General features: G+C 40.6%; 1 protein-coding gene across 2 annotated transcripts in view; it reads right to left on the bottom strand.

The window, feature by feature from the left end:
• Positions 1–19,037: 19,037 nt before the first annotated feature.
• The window catches only part of DGKI (diacylglycerol kinase iota), a 504,155-nt gene continuing 503,435 nt past the window's right edge, over positions 19,038–19,757 (bottom strand). For both annotated transcript variants that reach the window (XM_068972548.1, XM_068972547.1), the window contains one exon: positions 19,038–19,307. In XM_068972548.1, coding sequence (XP_068828649.1) covers positions 19,191–19,307 — 117 coding nt within the window. In that variant the 3' untranslated portion in view covers positions 19,038–19,190. The remainder of the gene's footprint in view (positions 19,308–19,757) is intronic.

Here is a 19,757-nt window from a genome sequence, read left to right on the forward strand (position 1 = left end):
CCTCTGCCTTTTCTAAAACCAGCTTGAACATCTGGAAGTTCTCATTTCACATACTAATAAAGTCTAGCTTGGAGAATTTTGAACATTACTTTGTGACCATATGAAGTGAGTGCAATTGTGTGGAAGTTTGAACATTATTTGGCATTGCTTTTCTTTGGGATTGGAATGAAACTGACTTTTTCCAGTCCTGTGGCCACTGCTGAGGCTTCCAAATGTGCTGGCATATTGAGTGTAGCACTTCAACAGCATCATCTTTTAGGATTTGAAATAGCTCAGCTGGAATTCCATTACCTCCAAACATGACTTCACATTCCAGGATGTCTGGCTTTAGGTGAGTGATCACACCATCATGATAATCTGAGTCATTAAGATCTTTTTAATATAATTTTCCTGTGTATTCTTGCCACCTCTTCTCAGTATCTGCCTCTGTTAGATCCATATCATTTCTGTCTTTTATTGTGCCCGTCTTTGCATGACATGTTCCCTTGGTATCTCTGATTTTCTAGAATAGATCACTAGTCTTTCCCATTCTATTGCTTTCCTCTATTTCTTTGTATTGTTCACTTAGGAAGACTTTTTGATCTCTCCTTGATTTTCTTCTGAACTCTGCATTCAGATGGGTATATCTTTTCTTTTCTCCTTTGCCTTTTGCTTCTCTTCTGTTTTCAGCTATTTGTAAGGCCTCCTCAGACAAGCATTCTGCTTTTTTGCATTTATTTTTCTTGAGGATGGTCTTGATCCCTGTCTCCTGTACAATGTCATAAACCTCCATCCTTAGTTCTTGATAGTTCTTTTATCTATCAAATCTAGTCGCTTAAATCTATTTCTCACTTCCACTGTATAATTGTAAGGGATTTGATTTAGGTCATGCCTGAATGGTGTTGTGGTTTTTCCTACTTTCTTTAAGTTTGAATTTTGCAATAAGAAATTCATGATATGAGCCACAGTCAGCTCACACTCTGGTTTTTGCTGACTGTATAGAGCTTCTCCATCTTTGGCTGCAAAGGATATAATTGATCTGATTTCAGACCGTCTGGTGATGTCCATGTATAAAGTCTTCTCTTGTGTTGTTGGAAGGAGGTGTTTGCTATGACTAAAGTGTTCTCTTGGCAAAACTCTCTTAGCCTTTGCCCTGCTTCATTTTGTACTCCAAGGCCAAACTTATCTGTACTCCAGGTATCTCTTGACTTCCTACTTTTGCATTCTAATCCCCTATGATGATGAAAAGGACTTTTTTGGGTTTCTTTGGTGTTAGTTTTAGAAGGTCTTGTAGGTCTTCAAAGAACCGTTCAGCTTCAGCTTCTTCAGCATTAGTGGTTGGAAATCCAAGTCAAATCCACAGACTTGGATTACTGTGATATTGAATGGTTTGATCTCTTCAAGAAAATTAGAGATACTAAGGGAACATTTCATGCAAAGATGAGCACAATAAAAGAGAGAAATGGTATGGACCTAACAGAAGCAGAACATATTAAGAAGAGGCAGCAAGAATACACAGAAGAACTATTATACAAAAAAAATCTTCATGACCCAGATAACCACGATGGTGTGATCACTCACCTAGAGCCAGACATCCTGGAATGTGAAGTCATGTGGGCCTTAGGAAGAAGCATCACTATGAACAAAGCTAGTGGAGGTGATGGAATTCCAGTTGAGCTATTTCAAATCCTCAAAGATGATGCTGTAAAATTGCTACGATCAGTATGCCAGCAAATTTGGAAAACTCAGCAGTGGCCACAGGACTAGAAACGGTCAGTTTTCATTCCAATCCCCAAAAAAGGCAATGCCAAAGAGTGCTCAAACTACCACTCATCTCACATGCCTGCAAAGTAATGCTCAAAATTTTCCAACCCAGGCTTCAACTATATGTGAACCATGAACTTCCAGATGATCAAGATGGATTTAGAAAAGGCAGAGGGACCAGAGATCAAGTTGCCAACATCCGTTGGATCATCAAAAGCACGAGAGTTCCAGAAAAACATCTACTTTGGCTTTATTTACTATGCCAAAGCCTTTGACTGTGTGGATCACAACAAACTGTGGAAAATTCTGAAAGAGATGGGAATACCAGACCACCTGACCTGCCTCCTGAGAAATCTGTATGCAGGTCAAGAAGCAACAGTTAGAACTGGACATGGAACAACAGACTGGTTCCAAATTGGGAAAGGAGTACGTCAAGGCTGTATGTTGTCTCAAGGCTGTATGTTGTCACCTGCTTATTTAACTTATATGCAGAGTACATCATGTGAAATGCTGGGCTGGATGAAGCACAAGCAGAAACCAAGATTGCTGGGAGAAATATCAATAACCTCAGATATGCAGATGACACCACCCTTATGACAGAAAGTGAAGAGGAACTGAAGAGCCTCTTGATGAAAGTGAAAGAGGAGAGTAGAAAAGTTGGCTTAAGACTCAACAGAAAACGAAGATCATGGCACCCGGTTCCATCACTTCATGGTCCCATCACTAGATGGGGAACAATGGAAATAGTGACAGACTTTGTTTTCTTGGGCTCCAAAATGACTGCAGATGGTGACTGCAGCCATGAAAATAAAATACACTTGTTCCTTGGAAGAAAAGCTATGACCAACCTAGAGAGCATATTAAAAAGCAGAGACATTACTTTACCAACAAAGGTCCGTCTCGTCAAAGCTATGGTTGTTCCAGTAGTCATATATGGATGTGAAAATTGGACTATAAAGAAAGTTGACCACCAAAGAATTGATGCTTTTGAATTGTGGTGTTGGAGAAGACTCTTGAGATACAACCAGTTGCAAGGAGATCCAATCAGTCCATCCTAAAGGAAATCAGTCCTGAGTATTCATTGGAAGGACTGATGCTGAAGCTGAAACTCCAATACTTTGGCCACCTGATGCAAATAACTGACTCGTCTGAAAAGACCCTGATGCTGGGAAAGATTGAAGGTGGGAGGAGAAGGGGATGACAGAGGATGAGATGGTTGGATGGCATCGCTGACTCAATGGACAGGAGTTTGGGTAAACTCTGGGTGTTGGTGATGGACAGGGAAGCCTGGAGTGCTGCAGTCCATGAGGGTGCAAAGAGTCGGACATGACTGAGTGACCGAACTGAACTAAGGTTTTGATATAACAGTCTCTCTCTACATATATGTGTGTGTGTGTGTGTGTGTGTGTGTATGCATGATTGAAGTTGCTGATCTTTTAATTTCAAACTCATTTTAATTCTCCTGCATTTGTATTCTCCTGCTCACAATTACTGGTTTGATACCATATTGGTGTGTGTATAATTTCTTAACATTTACTGTATGTTTGCTTTTACTGGTGAGCTTTCCTTTTTCATAATTTTATTGTATCTAGTTGTGGCTTTTTCTTTTCCATCTAGAAATGTTCCTTTCAGTTCAGTTCAGTTCAATTCAGTTATGTTCCTTTAGCATTTGTCATAAAGCTGGTTTGATTGTACTGAGTTCTTCTAGCCTTTCCTTGACTGTAACAGTTTTTTGACATCTCTGTCACATCTGAATAAGAGCCTTGCTGAGTGGAGTAGTCTTGGCTGTAGGTTTTTTCCTTTTTTCTCTTTAAATATATTATGCCACTTCCTTCTGGTCTGTAGAGGTTCTGCTGAAAAATCAGCTTGATGGTCTTATGGGGGGTTCTATTGTGTGTTATTTGTTGCTTTTCCCTTGTTTCTTTTAGTATTTTCTGTTTGTCTTTAATTTTTGTCAGTGTGATTATATGTCTTTGTATGTTTCTCTTGGGTTTGTCCTGTATGAGACTCTCTGCAACTCCTGGAGTTGGATGACTGTTTCCATTCCTGTGCTAGGGAAGTTTTCAGCTATTATCTCTTCAAATAATTTTTAAGGCTCTTTTCTCTCCCTCTTCTCCTTCTGGCACCCCTATATATGAGTGCTGGTGCATTTGGCATTGTCTCAGAGGTCTCTTAAACTGTTCTCATTTCTTTTCATTGTTTTTTTCTTTATTCTTCCATGACAGTTATTTCTACCACTTTGTCTTCCAGTTCACTGATTTGTTCTTCTGCCCTATTTATTCTGCCATTGATTCCTTCTGGTGTATTTTTCATCTGAGTTATTGCATTCTTCAACTTTGTTTGGTTCTTCTTTATACATTCTAACTCTTTGCTAAGAATTTCTTCTAACCTCTCGCTCTGTGCATCCATCTTTTTCTCCAAGTTTCTGGTTCATCTATAAAGATGATAAGGTCATTACTCTGAACTCTGTTTGGGTACATTGTCTTTCTCCACTTCACTTAGTTCTTCTGAGGTTTTATTTTTTCCCTTCACTTGGAACATATTCCTTTGTAGTCTCATTTTGTTTAAAACTCTATTTACATTTGTATGTGATGGTGAATTACATTTCTTGACCTTGGAGAAGTCACCCTCTGTAGGCGATTTCCTATGTATCGCAGTAGTACAGTCCCCTCTCATTACCAAGGCCCAGGGACCAGCTGGTTCCACTGCAGGTTCTGACCAGTGTCTTCAGACTCAGACTCAGTTTTCAGGCTGCAGTACCATACTTTTCTTGTCTCTGGTGACTGCCCCATGATGGATGAGGCTGGTCTGGAGGCTCATGAAGTTTTCTTGGTGGAAGGAGTTGCTGCCTGCCCACTGGTGAGTAGAGCTGGGTCTTGGCCCTCTGGTGTGCAAGGGTGTGTCAAGTGGCATGTGAAGAGGTGGCTGCGGGTTCAAGAATTTTTTAGGGCAGGCTGTCCGCTGATGGCTGGAGCTGCATCCCTCCTGGTTGGCTGTTTGGACTCGGGTGTCCCAGCACTGAATCCCACAGGCTGTTGGATAGGGCCAGATCTCTATGCCAAAGGCCCACAGTGGCTGCATTCAGCCAGAGTTCACACAGGTGAACACTCCCTGTTATGTTCACCACCAGCCTTTAGGATGCCAGAGAGAGCCAAAGCCACCTCCTTAGAAGACCCTCCAACACCAGCATGTAGGTCTGGTCCAGGCTCTTGCAGAATCACTGCTTTACCCTGGGCCCCAGTGCCTGCAAGACTTTGTGTGCACTTTCTAAGAATGAGCCTCTGTTTCCCCAAGTCCTGAGGAGCTCCTGAAGTCAAACCCTGTTGGTCTTTAAAGCCAAATGCGTTGGGGTCTCCTCCTCCCAGAGCTGGACTCCTGAGCTAGGGAGCCTCACATGGGGCACAGAGCTCTCATTCCTGTGGGAAAACTTCTACAGTATAATTATCCTCATGTTTGTGGGTCAACCACCTGGGTGGTATGGGATTTGATTACATTGCAAGTACACCAATCTGTTGTGGTTTCCTCTTTGTGTCTTTGAATGTGAAATATTTTTTCTGTAGATTCCAGTCTTTTTCTAATGGATGCTTGTTCAGTCTTGTGTTGTGGTTTTGGTTTGCTTGTTAGAGGAGGAGAGCTCTGCTTCATCTTCTTGTCTCTGTCCTCTCCATTTCAAACTTTGGCCTATATTTATTGCATATTTTCACTCAATCTGTTTTCAGAGTTGTACCTTATCACCGTCAAAGTTTGTATATCTTTAACTTTTGAAGACACATTTTTAAGCTACAGGGAATAAAAACGATTGAGGCAAACTTAAGGTTAGGACTTCAATGTCAAACCAACTAGATTTAATGAACTAAGATATCTAAAGTGAGAGCATCTTGCCTGTCCCCCATGCCACAGTGCGTTCAATTCAGTTCAGTCGCTCAGTCATGTCCGACTCTTTGCGACCCCATGAATCTCAGCACACCAGGCCTCCCTGTCCATCACCAACTCCTGGAGTTCACTCAAGCTCATGTCCATCGAGTCGGTGATGCCATCCAGCCATCTCATCCTCTGTCGTCCCCTTCTCCTCCTGCTCCCCCAATCCCTCCAAGCATCAGACTCTTAGAACAGTGCTATAAATATGATATTATGCATTTCACCAATGTATCTTCCCCAGCATATTTTCATAGGTATAACTTACTATGTGGGCTTCCCAGGTGGCTCAGCGGTAAAAACTCTACCTGCAATGCAGGAGAAATGAGTTCAATTCCTGGGTCTGGAAGATCCCCTGGAGAAGGAAACGGCAATCTACTCTAGTATTCTTGCCTAGAAATCTCATGGACAGAGGAGCCTGGCAGGCTATAGTCCATGGGGTCACAAAAGAGTTGGACACAACTTGGTGACTAAACAACAACTTACAATGTGCTAGGCATTATTCTAAATATTTTTCTAGACAATATCTCACTTAATGTCCATAACAACTCCATTTGGTTGGCAGTGGTGTTTTCTATATTTCTGATGAGGAAACTGAGGTTCAGAAAGAGAGAGAGTTATATGGACTCAGTTTATTGTCAGCACCGTAGATGCCAAACCCAGGGCTGTCCACTCTGATTCAGAAAATGCCAAGCAGGAAAGAAATCCACCATGACCCTCTTACATTGAGCAGTGAAGAAGAAACACCCTTCCTCCTTAGCTATCATGACCACATCCTCCGTGTGGTTTTAACACATAATGCTTATTAAGCATCCATGCTGTGGGTAAGTTCTGGTCCTTTCCATCTGTATAAAACTGAACTAATTATCTTTACACCTTTCAAGTGATAGCCTGTAGAGTCAAGGAACTAGCAACCTGTGGCTGACTATATTGATCTCTAGAAATAAACACACACAAAATTCCAAGGATTGAAACCTATAAGATGTATGGGATTGAAGCCATAGATGTCTTATAAAAAAAGACATTGCAGATTTAAATATGCCAGTCAGCATGACTACTATGACAAATATTGCTCAAACAGTATATTTTGTGGGAGACTTTAGTGGTTTCCAAAGTGAAGGCTTTAAACAGTGATCAATGTGAAGCTTTTCCCATCTTTATAATGAGTCTTCTATAAAAAGATTCCCTTCAGGGAATCCCACCACTTGAAAGCAGAAGGAGGTCCAGAGACCATCAGTTGTTCAGTCTTGTTTTACAGGTCAGGAAACTGGGCTCCTCTGGAGCAGAACTGGGCCTGGAATCCAGTGTATTTTTCTTCTACCACAAGTATCTGCTTCATCCTCATACTGCCTTCAGCTGGAATCTAAAGCATTCGAATGTTGCAATTGTGACACGAGCTGCAGATGAGAAGTCCCTAGGCTTTGGTGAAGTCTCCCTGTCTCTATTTAGCTATGTGATCCTGAGTAGTGTTTTAAGCTCTTGGAACCACAGTTTTCTCCTCTGCACAACGCAGTTTGATGGCCATGGTGTCTGGAGTCATTTTACTACTGAAACATGTAACTCTGTGATTTAATCTATTTGTGAAAGAACTTCTACTTTTCACAAAGTACAGGGCCTTCTTTTTCCTCATTAAGACTTTCTGCATTTCTAAGAAAAATGGCTTTGGAACTAGAGTTCCAAAGATAGACAAGCTCTAAAAGATGAGAGGCATTTTTAGATATGCAAGAACCCAATTAATTTCCCTTATTCCTAGTTTTAATAAGCAATTTGTGGCTATTCATCAGCAAATCAAGGAATTAAGATGTGGATATCAAAAAGTAATAAGACAAATGCTGAAGTCCCAAAGAAGACCATACTAAGGAAATAATTTTTCATTATCCCTAGGAAACCATTAATCGAAAGTAGAACAGGAAGCCAGCAGACTCAGAAGGATGCCTTCATGAGAAAGAACTGGAATGGATTCCAAGAATTATTAGGGAGCTATATGATACTAGTGACATTTTAAAAAAATTATGTGTGTATGTGGGTGTTTAATCTTTCCACAAGAATAAAAATAACCAACACCAAGGGAAAGAAATTCATAAATCAGAGAGTACAAATATGAAGCAGAATGATCCAAATAGAAGTCAGAAAAGAAACTATTTGACCCAGATAAAGGAACATTGTCTTTCACCGGCACTGGGGTCTGGCCTTGAATGCTATCAGAAAGGAATGTGGTTGTCGCACATTATGACCCATTGCAGTGCACACAAACCTGCCAGGCTATCGAAACTCCCCACTCCTGCGTTCAACTATTAGAATAAAATTTGACAACACACAGAATTTCTAATATTGATACCACATAGGGTGTCAAAGCTTACTTCGGTGACAGGGAATATTGTTAACAGATGTTGAGAAGGAGAAGAAGGGACAAAAGATGGGAGATTCACACAAAACCATCACTGCGGTTCCCCCTGTGACCAGAGAGGGGGTAGGAAATGGGACTAAAGTGGGAAAACACAGGAGATGGTAATGTTTTGTTAAGAAATAAAAGCTGGATAGACAGGAAAGGTGCAACCTGGCTAGTGGCAACAGGCATCTTCCCCAGTCTTGTGGGAGCTGACTGCTATTTCTTACCATTTGGTTCTTTTTCCAATGTTGGGTAGTTTCCTCACTTGCATACCCTGGTAAGTATTTCATTAAATACTTGAGTTGGGGGGTGGGGTCTCTGCAGAACTCTAGGGTTATTTCTCTGTGTGGATCTCTCCTCTCTGATACTCAGTTCTAGAAGCTCTAGCTGCCTTGGTTTCCCAAGGTCTCAGCTCTTTCTTACCAATTTAGGAAATCTTCCAGGCTCTGCTTCAATTTCTACTCCCTGAGCCATTGCCAGGAAACTCTCTGAAGTCTGTAAAAATGAAGAAATCATAGAGCTAATTTTATTTAATTCCCATCTCTCAGGGATTACTGTCTTTCTTTGCCTGAGTCTAGTATCCTAACAATTATAGTCTTATATATAGATTTTAAAAATTCAGTTAGAGTAAATCTGGTCTCTCTTAGTCCAGATTTACTGGACTAGAAGTCTAAAAGTTTTTTTTTCTGCCTTATCAGGGATCTCTTTTAGTTTCTACCATCCCCAAAACAGGCAATGCTTCATTTGCTTTTGAAAATCTAATTTAACCCCCTAAAGGGTAATATTCACACCAACTACACATAACAGCCATTAACCAAAGAAAAGAAACTAATTGTAGTTCTTAATTTTTATTCTGTACATGTCCACACAATTCACAATACAGAAAAAGTGTCCAAAAAGTAACTGTAACTAGTCAATGTCTTTTTTCAGAGATTAGTTCAATCTCCCAAGTTAATTCCAGTGAAAATCTCTGTAGAGCAACGCGGTGATCAAGACACTTTGTATAAATAGGAAATGCCAGAAAATTAGGGAAAAATACTTTATGACTTTGTACAAAAACTCCATTCTCCCGCAGCCCACCCTCCCCACCCACCCTCCATTTTATGTTATCTGGATCCTACTTTACCTGGCAATAAACTTCCTCATCCTCCTGCCGCAGATGCTACTTTGGTTTGGATTCCACCTGCCAGCTGGCAGCTTTGCAAAGGCGTGACTGTGGGATGCAGTAGGGCAGAAGCAGAAATCATGAAAGAGCCCTTTATAATGTGACTGCAATGCTTCCTACAGACATAGCCTTCGAGAGTGGACTCCCACAGCCAAGGGTACTCTGGATGCCCAGGAATATTATCCCACTCAGAAATCAAATTAAATGAAAAGTATTCATTCTTTTGGAACTGAGATTGTCCTCTATTTCTTAATTCTTTACAGGAGTGGTTTTCATCATTTTCAATCAGCTTTAGTCCATATGATATTCAGATTCATGGTTGCCCACTTCATCATTGGTAATTAAAGAAAAAAAAACCCACAGCCTAACTTTTTAACTGAGACTAATTTGGACCCTACCTTTTCTAAGATGTGTTTTGCAAAATATTCTGTTGTCCTAGAATATTTTGTCTATTAAATTTCCAAATCTCACTCCCCAGGATGGCAAGAATCCCACATGTCCCAGCCCACAATCAGGATGTCAGCAAGCATTAAGCTAGGTGCCAGTTGCATTGGGAATTATACATGTTATCAAAGCCTCTGTCCAACTAATGGGGGAGGGGGACAGGGAATGAAAAAGTTTACAGTTAATAAAACCTAAAAGGTTAGGAATCATTTGGATTTATCACACAAAGTGCAACAAATATCAAAGCTAGGCTCTATCTTAAAAATTGATAAATCTCACTAACATATTTGAGAGAATTACCCACAAATTTAAAAATATATACAAGGTAAAACAATTTAGGGCTTTCATCTATTTATTTTTACAAGAAGATTCATAATAATCTATTTCTATAATTCTTAAGAGGAAAGGTTACATGTAAACCCCAAAATAAGAAAATCATAGTCTCAGTATTTATAAGGATTATGAAAAAGTCTCTAAATTGTCCTTTATTTTTCTCAGATTTTATCAGAGTCCTGCACAAGTCCACAGTCTAATCTCTGAACATTTGGAGAAACTCCTTCAAAATCAACCCAGCCCTTTGGAAAGCTCTACTGGAAAGTTCTTCCATCTATTACTAGAACCCCATTTTCTCCTAAATTCTAGACATAATCTAATTCTTCTAAGCAATATATGTTGACTATTTCACAACTGAGAAACTCTTTGTAGCCACTCTAAACCAGTTCAGTTTTTCTCTATGTCTTCTGAATTTGCTTTCCATGAGGATCAAAGTTTGCTGAGACTATATATTATTCATTTGTGGGTTGCCATAGCAATTTAAGACTAGTGCCTTATTACTGTATTACTCTTGAGAATCTTTTTTTTTTTTCCCCCCCATTACTCTGCTTTTTCTTACCTTCCTGAGCCAGAGGCAAGCAGGAAGGGTGGGAGACAAGATTGAGTGGGAGCAATTCTCTGAGCAAGCCTCCAGATATGGGTCCACGGTTAACAACTATCTCAGGAACGACTCCCATCCCCATGCAGCCAACCTGAAATCTAGGAATTCATGGAAGTAAGGGAAGGTAGGCAATTAAAACTAGTTCACAAACAGAAATATCCCGGGAAAATTAGTCTAGGGATGGGAGGTTAAGTCCTGTTTCATGACAACAGGTAACAGAAATTGCCTCCATGCCTTTTTGTAATCAGAAAATACAGAGATCTTCTGCCCCTTCTCCAAGCCCCAGTTCCAAATGCACACCCCAAACAAAAAAAAAAATGGGGAGAAAGTAGGAGAGTGAACACTAGATCCTTTGTTTCCACTTTAATTCCAGAATTTGTGACCTATGCCTTAGGAGAAATATATATCTTATTTAGAGATTTGGGAATTGGCTGGCAGTAGTGAGTGTGCGTGTGTAAGCAAAGCAAATTTTTTTTTAAGGTCATGAAATACTGGCTTCTAAATGGTCTGGGATATATTTACAGTGTCTGGTATTTTTACAGAAATACTTTCATTGCATCTATATGGCAGGAACTTGAAAGAAGGGGGCTCTAATTGAGTTCTGCTTCAGTCTAAAATCATAGAAATTGAAACCTGGAAAACATCACAGAAGCCTTTTAGTCCAAGCAATTGCTTTAACATGATCCCTGATCTGGTTGTTCAATTTTTACTTATATGCTATAAGAAACATCAGCTGTGATAAGTTCACTGTTTTTTAGAAAACCCAATTCATTTTTCTGGATATAATGTTTAGGGAAAACAAAATCCTCACATAAGAAATAAAGCTGCCTCTCCTCCATGTCTGTTCCTGATCTCGTCTGTCCTACAGAATTTGGACCTCATAGTCCTACTTAAGCCATCTTCTCCCAACATTCCTATTCATCTGGCTCCCTTCCAGATCAAACACCCCTCTTTTACATATTCATCAACTGCCCATAGTGGTGCCTTGTAAATATGAGATTAGGAATGGAAGGATATCTCAGGCCCGTTTGTTCTTTCTACCTCAGGTGTGGCATCTTCCCATAAGTGTGTTAGGCCTCTATGTATTGGGTTGGCTAAAAAAGTTTGGGTTTGTCCATAACATCTCATAGACAAACTCAAAAGAATATTTTGGCCAACTCCATATGTGAATGTGTATGATGGATTTAGCCTTGTCTACTCACCCAAAACTTCAATCTTTGAAGTCTTGAATGGCAAGACACATTTTGGTGCGGTATTCTGAAATAATATTATTCCAGTAGTGACTTTCAAGGAGAGAAAATAATACCAACATTAAAAATGCTGAGAATCACAAAGCAGAGAAGCCAAGAAATCTCCCCTCAGTGTCATTTCGTAAAATCCATCCTGGTATGAAAACCTTTGGTCTTTTCTCCCCTTGAAATATGTCCAACCTGATAAGCCTCTGTCTGAGAGTAAAACCCCTAAATTTTTAATTTCATATTCTCCTTCAGTCCTAACCAAACCATGCTATGGAATCTTAGGTAAATACTTTTTCAAGGAGGCACCTTGTAAATGATGGACATCTGGATGATGGATGTAAAGCAGCATTGAAAGCAATGGTGGAAAATTATTTACTTAGAAAACATCTATTGTAGACACATTAGTCTGGAATATCTGAAGATCTTAGCTGTGCTACAGTTCTACCATGTACTACATGTATCAGTGTTAGTCAGATTCATTGCTCTGAGATTCTATTTATTTAGTTAAAACATTATATGCATTAAATCTCAGGGGTTTGCATTGAGGCTCAAAAGTATAAAAAAATGCATCAAAATGCTAAAGTAACATTCTAAAATGATTGAAACTGTTACTAATAAATTGTACAGATTTGAGTGGTTAAAATTATTTTTATTGAAAGCTATACGCACTAGAGGATTGAGAAACAAGATAGTTTCAGTTGCTCCCACCACTACAGTCTCCCATGTCAAATGCTATTTGGCTCAAAATACTGAAACTATGGAAAAATGGGCAAAACCAGAATCATTACTTATTTTCATGGGTAAGCTCTCCCTTGTAATTACTATGCCAGGAGCAGAAGCCAGGGAACTTTCTAGGATTGCCTTTCATGGACATTTACTTGGACCTCAAACATCTTTTAGGCAGCACTTTCTCCTCTGATTATACCAGATTACAAGTAATTCTAAGAATATCAAACCACAGCACATTTTTATACTGAATTTGAATAGACAGTAAAACAGATTTCAAATAAGACTTTACTTAAGGATGCCTAAGAATATTCATCAGAATCCATGATGCTTCCAGAAGTAGAGTTATACCTCTTAGTATGCTTTCTTTTCATTAGCTCTTAAATTCATGCTTAGTTTTAAGATTTTTAAATGATAACTGTCATTCTCTTTAAGACTTAGACTGTCACAAAGCAATATTTTAAAAGATTAAAAGTCAAGATTTTTATAAAATTTTCAAAGGGATTCCTCCCTTTCAACAAAGTCATTTTAAAAGAACATTTAAAAAAGCTCCCAGAATCAAATCCAGCCCCCTCAGACACATGTCCAAAATCACAGCATCCCTCCAGGTGGTCCACGTAGCCTCTGCTTAAATACTCCCCACTACTAAAAGTTTCTAATTCTGGGATAACTCCACCGTTTGATGATACTTATGCTTCACCTTTCTATTCAGTCAAAATCCAACTGCAAGTTTTGCCTCTTGTTCCTAGTTCTGTCCTTGAAAATAGGATAAACATTTGGGCTCTCATTTTAGTAGTGTTTCTAAGTCTCATCTTGAAGTCTTGGTTTCAGATCCTTTTTTTTTAAGAACAGTAACAAGACTCCAAGAGAAATGGAATGCAAACTGTGGCTTCTTTCATATTCTCATTTCATATTTCATAGAAATAAAACATAGTTAGACTTGAACTTGCAGGGCCTGCTCCCCAGTACCATGGGCTTCTGTACAGAACTTATCAGATCGGAATTTGTATTTTCTCCTAGACTTAGTTCCGTTGAGGTCAAGAGTTTTCTCTCTTGCAGTCATTCTTATACCTTTGTATGGTGCCTGCACCAGAGTAAACATATCTTCAAATGAATGATTAAATATATGATTGTATAATTGATTTGTGAACAGATGACTGTGTGTAAAATGACTGAATATATGTATAAACAGATTCTGGAATATGTCCACCATGAAGATACCATCCAGTACCCAAATCTCTACTTTAAAACATAATGCTTCAACAGCCTAAGAATTATTTTTTAAGCCTTTTTTGTGGGGGGCGGGGGGGTGGGGGCGGGTTCAGGGGACAAGTTCAGTAGCTGTCAGTGTCCTGGACAAACAGGTTGTCGTGAGCACTATTCCTTTCTTAGTTCCTATTTTTAGGTTTCTCTTTGTGGGGTTATTGTTTGTTGTTTATGTTTGTGGGGTTATGTTTGCTAAGTCGTGTCTGACTCTTTGCGACCCCATGGATTTCCCAGGCAAGAATACTGGAGTGGGTTTCCATTTCCTTCTCCAGGGGATCTTTCCTACCCAGGGATCGAACATGCACCTCCTGCATTGGCAGATGGATTCTTTACCATTGAGCCACCAGGGAAGCCCATGAGATTTCCCATTCAACTGTGAGGAGATAGCCTAAATCCATAAATGGCCAGTAGGGATAAAACACACACAGAATCCAGCCAACCAGGTGACTTCCTAGGGGCACACGGTTTATATCACTGGGTGTGGAAGAAGCCTCTATAATTGTGTACTCTCATTGTGTGACTAGGACAGAAATTTGCTCAGTCTAGCTGGGAAATTACTTCTCAGAATAAGACTTCTTGTAACTGTGCAAGATGACCAAGGTCAGTGGGAGTCTATTTGTCCTTTAGGGAAAATGGATACTTGTCCTGGAGGGTAATTTCATTTTGATCCAGTTTGAACATAATATCTGGGGGAGACTCGGGCATCTGTATAATGGAATTATTGAAGGTAGTGGCAGAAAGTCCAGGAGTGGGACTACCGCTATGGTCAGACAATTGGAGGGATCAGAGATGGGATTATGACCAGGAAATAGAAATGGGTCGGTGCCAAAGTCAGTGTGAGGGGCCGGGCAGAGGGAACAAAATAAAAAACATAGGACTTAAAATAATCAGCTGAATATGGCATTTAGAGAATTAGAAACTTGAGGTATTCAGAGATAGTTCTACTAAGACCTGGGCAGAAGCAATTTCATACTAAATAAATGTTAAAGATCAGAAAACTCTAAAGGTTGTTACACTTTTCCCCCTAAAATAAAAATAATCCATTTAAGTAATTAGTTTTATTGGATGGTTACGATAAGCCAGTTTAACAACCATCTACTTTATTTTTAAATAGCATAACTGAATATAAGATGCTGTTTTCAGCGATTTCATTAGCTACTCTTACTGGAAGGAAGCCAAGTTACTCAGACCCTACCCATATCCAAGTTATGACACCTTTTTGGTGGGAACTTGCCAAAATGAAGTATTGTTAGGCAGCCTACTGACTGTCAGTCCTGTAAACTCAGCCTTGTAAAGGTGTGTACGTGTCACAGAGAAACTCTCCACTCGAGATCCACAAATAGCATAGACAAGTCTCGAGGCTCAGGCAGGCTGCATGCTTCATGGAAGGTAAGAAAGACAATCATAAGGCCTGTTGGTCACAGATTTTACGACACAGGCAAGAGCAAATGTCATGTGCATGTGAAGTGCTGCAGTAACAGAACTGGGCTTAGTTAATAGGAAAGATAACAAAGAATAAAATAAAAATTTTCTATTACCTTATCTTCGCCCATCGGAGTTAACTACATAGGCACAGATGACTAGCATGCTTCTAAAATGTTTTTTCAAACTTATGCAATATATGTGTGTATAGGATATATACACATATATGTCTACAAATAAATACCTCTCTATGTGTGCGCTGAGGCTTGTAATATGCAGAGTATTTCTGACATACGTACAAGCAACAGTGGTTATCCGTGTTCCCGCTGTTTATCTCTAAGGGCCGAACAGAGGACTCTACACCAGCAGAGAGCAACACCTTGAGACTGCATGTGATACTCATCTGTGGTATTAGAACTTCTTATAAAAAGCACATTCAACTTTTATAATTTAAAAAACCTAAACATTTAAAATGAAATTGACATGGGAAAGAAAACTTCTGCCCCCCATTTTTTAAGACATGAATATTATAAGGTGTCCAGTCAATAAATCCTGGAAATCCTTTAGGCAAAGAAACTGTTACTAGGTCTGAATGGAAACTACTTGCTTGTTGAGGATCTCTCAATGTAAACGGACCTGCCTACACACTCAGGCCAGCTAGAACAGAAGGATGGGAACAACGGGGTACGTGTGAGGCTTTCCAGCACTTGTTGCTAGTTTCAAGGCTGTGTACTCGCCGGTTAAATTCTTCATTTCAGACACTGCATTCGTTTTAGGTTAAAACCTCTGTGTGTGTGCTCAGTCACGTTCAACTCTTTGTGACCCCATAGGCTATAACCTCTATAGAGGTAACTGAAACTCTCAAAGTGAAATTCCTGGTGGTGGTGTTTATTTTCTTCTTAGCTTCTGTTCTTTATCAAGCCCTTGAATGTGATAAGCACAGCACAACTGGGTCCTTTTTCATTAAATGCATCATACCAGAATATAAGGCTACCAAAAAATGACTAGCTTCAAGGTTATATAATGTTGGCTTTTAATAACTCTCCATTTCTCACGCCTCTATCTGCCCAATCTAAAAATGGAATCCCAGAGCAGACAGCAGCAGAATGCGAAGAGCTCTCCTGAGCCAAACACAGAGGAATGGCAGCTGAGCCAGCTACACTTGGCAGTGCTGTCTCAGTAGGTTTTGCAGAAAATTGTATTTCCATAGGTGTACAGTTTTAAGTCTTTTAAAGTTACGTGGATTATCAGACCAGCGCCAGAGTATTTGCTCCCATGCTTCCTGATGGCCCAGGAGAGGGGCTACTACCTACCTAAGCTACGTTGGAGACTCCTAGATCACATGCCCTTCTCTCTTTTCTAAAGCCCAGGACTGTCACATGCAGTGGCCAATTTTTTAAAAAAGCTACAGGAGGTAGATTTAATGTTTAAACCATTAAATAGGTCACTATTCTGACCATTTCTGATGCTTTTTTTTTTCTCAAAACCTAAGTTCTTAGGGTGTTTGCTTTTTCAAAGAGATATTTGCCTTTGTCCTATGTCATTCCCCCATCAATAATGTAGGACATTAATGTCTTTCTTTTTTGGTTTGGAACAATTTCCAAATGCATCAGGACCCCTACAGTAGTCATTACCTCATCTATTTCCATACTGAAGATTTACGTGTGACTTCAGCTGGAGCTATTTGAATTGGCCCACAGCCACCTGTACCCTCAATTTTCTCTGGGCTGTTTGGAAGCATCACAGAGAAATATGAGATGGTGGTTGGTGAGAGCAGTCCTTCATCCCAGCGGTCACTGTGTAGCCAAATGCTTGGCTCAATATAGGGCATGGAAGGCACCATTCAAAGCCAGGTTCCAGCCTGTCGTAAGGATTATATTTCCGTCATCACAACATCTCCTTGACAGTCTCACCAGCTGAAAAATTCCCAGCAGAAGCCCGGTGATTAAATTCTCCTGGAGCATGTTTCTTTCCAGCTTCTGGAAACAATCTACTGCAGTCCCTTTTGCCCTTGCCAGAAAACCCAAAAGATTGCTCTGTTTCTAAGACTGATGTATGAAAACAGATTCTGCTTTCCACAGCTGAAAATAATGCCAACAGTTTGATTTGGAAACAACTAAGGGCAGATGTGGTCCCCATCCACTGAGAGGCTATTCCCACCTAATACAGTGTATCATCTCTGTACTTTCAAAATGACACGTGACCAAAAGTGGTTCAGATAAGTGAGGTGGCACCACTGGACTTTAACTTAAATGCAGAGAGACAATCATTTATGCTCACATGCAGAAACACAAGGGAAACACTTGGCTTATGTCTCAGAGCAAAATGGAAAGCAAGCTCAGAAGACATTGGTTTAAAGCAAAAAGGGCCACCCACTTTCACTTCTGCCTTATGCCCAAGTCAAGCAGATATTTTCTCTGAAAGTGAGGAGACTTTTTCTCCTGATTCTTTAGTTATCTTAGAGTCCCTAACAGAGGTACCTGTAAGTACCAATTGGTCTGTGGTAGGATGAAAAGCTGTAATTCTACTGCCAGCATGATGCTTCCAGTTAGACTCCCAACAGTAGTCGGCACTAAGAACATTCTGGCAGGGGAAATAGAGAAAAGGATATATTCAACCACCCTGTACATGAACAGTGGGGCTTCAGTGCTATCAGGCATGATCTTGGAATCTGATAACAGTAGGTGAGGCATCCAGCCGAATGATCCACGCATCTTGAAAGTCTGGCAGTGGAGCTCGTGAAACAAGGCTTTGTCCTTGGGACAAGGCTCCCTCAGGGTAATGAAAACCAAGACCTTAGAAGGAAAACCTAAAGCGGGCCCCCTCTCAGCACTGTACCCGAACCTATTAGCCTCTGTGCAGCTCCGGTGACTGTTTTCTTCTTAAGTGAGTTATTTTGACATATGTTGCTACTTTTGCTTTTGCTGTCTTATTTCAAGTCGATTAGCCTGCTTTCTACTATCAGTCAAAACACCTAAAAGTAAACGCTGTCGGAGTGCTCCATGTCGGAGTGAACCATGTTCCCACTCATGGTTCTCTGCTCTGCAGTTTCAACAGCACTTAAAATGGGGTGGTTCTGCAAACCCGCTACGGGCCTTGGTGAGAATCCACTGCCCATCTCTGCTGCAGCAAAAGGCAAAGATGGCTACACGTAGGCAGTACGGAGCTGGGCCAACAGCCCAAGCTGAACCAGTCCTCCATGGCTCTTGGCAACAGTGCCGCCGCCTGGGCTGACCCCTGGGTCCCCCCTCCGAGGTACCACTCAACCCAGGCAACTCCCATGCCACCTTGCCGCACCTCAGAGATACTGCACACAAGCGGACGCTATCTACGTGGCACTCCCAGCTCCTATATAATGAAAAAGGGTTAGGGAGGGAGAGGAGACATGCAGAAAGGTCACTAAGTAGTCTCGGTGTATTTAGTCTTGGAAGTGGAAGCGGTTTTACAGTTATATTTCTGCAGGACATCCAGAGGGTTTGAAAAGACTTTCAGAGTCTCGTGGTCTTCAAGGACTGAATGTAAAGAGAACAGATCATATATATTTTTTTAAATTGATGGGTCGTTACAGTAGAATTGTGCGGTACAGGGGAAAAGTGAATGCATAGGGGGGCGAGGGAGCAGTGCCATTTATACGAACACCCTTGGATCTTTAAAATAAATTATACAGGTGAACACAGAAGTTCATGCTACTTGCTGGAAGCAATAAGGATCGAATTTTGTGGAACTCGCAGTCCACAAATCTCCAGGTATCCTGCCTCGTCCTCAGTGGGCTATCATGTTCCGTAGTACATCTTGGTAGCCCTTAAAACTGGTGGCATGGTCTCAGATAGATTCTTGCAGGAGAGACAGAGTTATGGATTCCATCAGCTTCTTCCAGGGGAGCCGCCCGATTGCCAGGAGGGCACAGGTGAGATGCTTGTTGAGGTTCTCTCAGCCTGTCTACCAGGGTCAAACAGCAGTTTCCAGGTCCTCATGGCCAATGAGCTTATAATTCTGGCGGCTTTCCAGGTAGGCAGCCAAGTCTGGGTCCCCGGCCTGTTGGGCTCTGTCTTGAGGTGTCTTTCCCTGTAGGTAACAGAGAAGAGGAAAGAGACACGAACACTTGGGAAACATTTTTTAAAAAATCATAGAAACAGAGCTGCTCAAAGATAACTCACTAAAACTGATCTTTCCATGTTTTCTGTTTGAGTTGATGAGATACTTTCTAAATCTATTATTGCATCAAACGCGTGAGATATGCAAGTTCAAGAGAGACGATCACTTTTCAGAGGTGGGGCTTCCATCAAAGGAAAGGGAGGTTCATAGAGTAACTAGGCACACAGCAGCAAATTATGTAGCACAGGAAGTATGAGAACCCAGATTCTCTTCAGAGGGGGATAGAAATCACTGAACAGAAAATAGGGAAACAGGCATTCTGATTTCTAGTTTGGAAGTCTTTCTGTGATACTAAATCCTGGGAAATAATAAGCAGAAACAAAGGAGGGATGATCAGAAACAATTTAAAGGGGTTTCTTC

The sequence above is a fragment of the Capricornis sumatraensis genome, chromosome 5 (genome assembly GCF_032405125.1).
Source record: "Capricornis sumatraensis isolate serow.1 chromosome 5, serow.2, whole genome shotgun sequence".
Classification (NCBI taxonomy): Eukaryota; Metazoa; Chordata; class Mammalia; order Artiodactyla; family Bovidae; genus Capricornis; species Capricornis sumatraensis.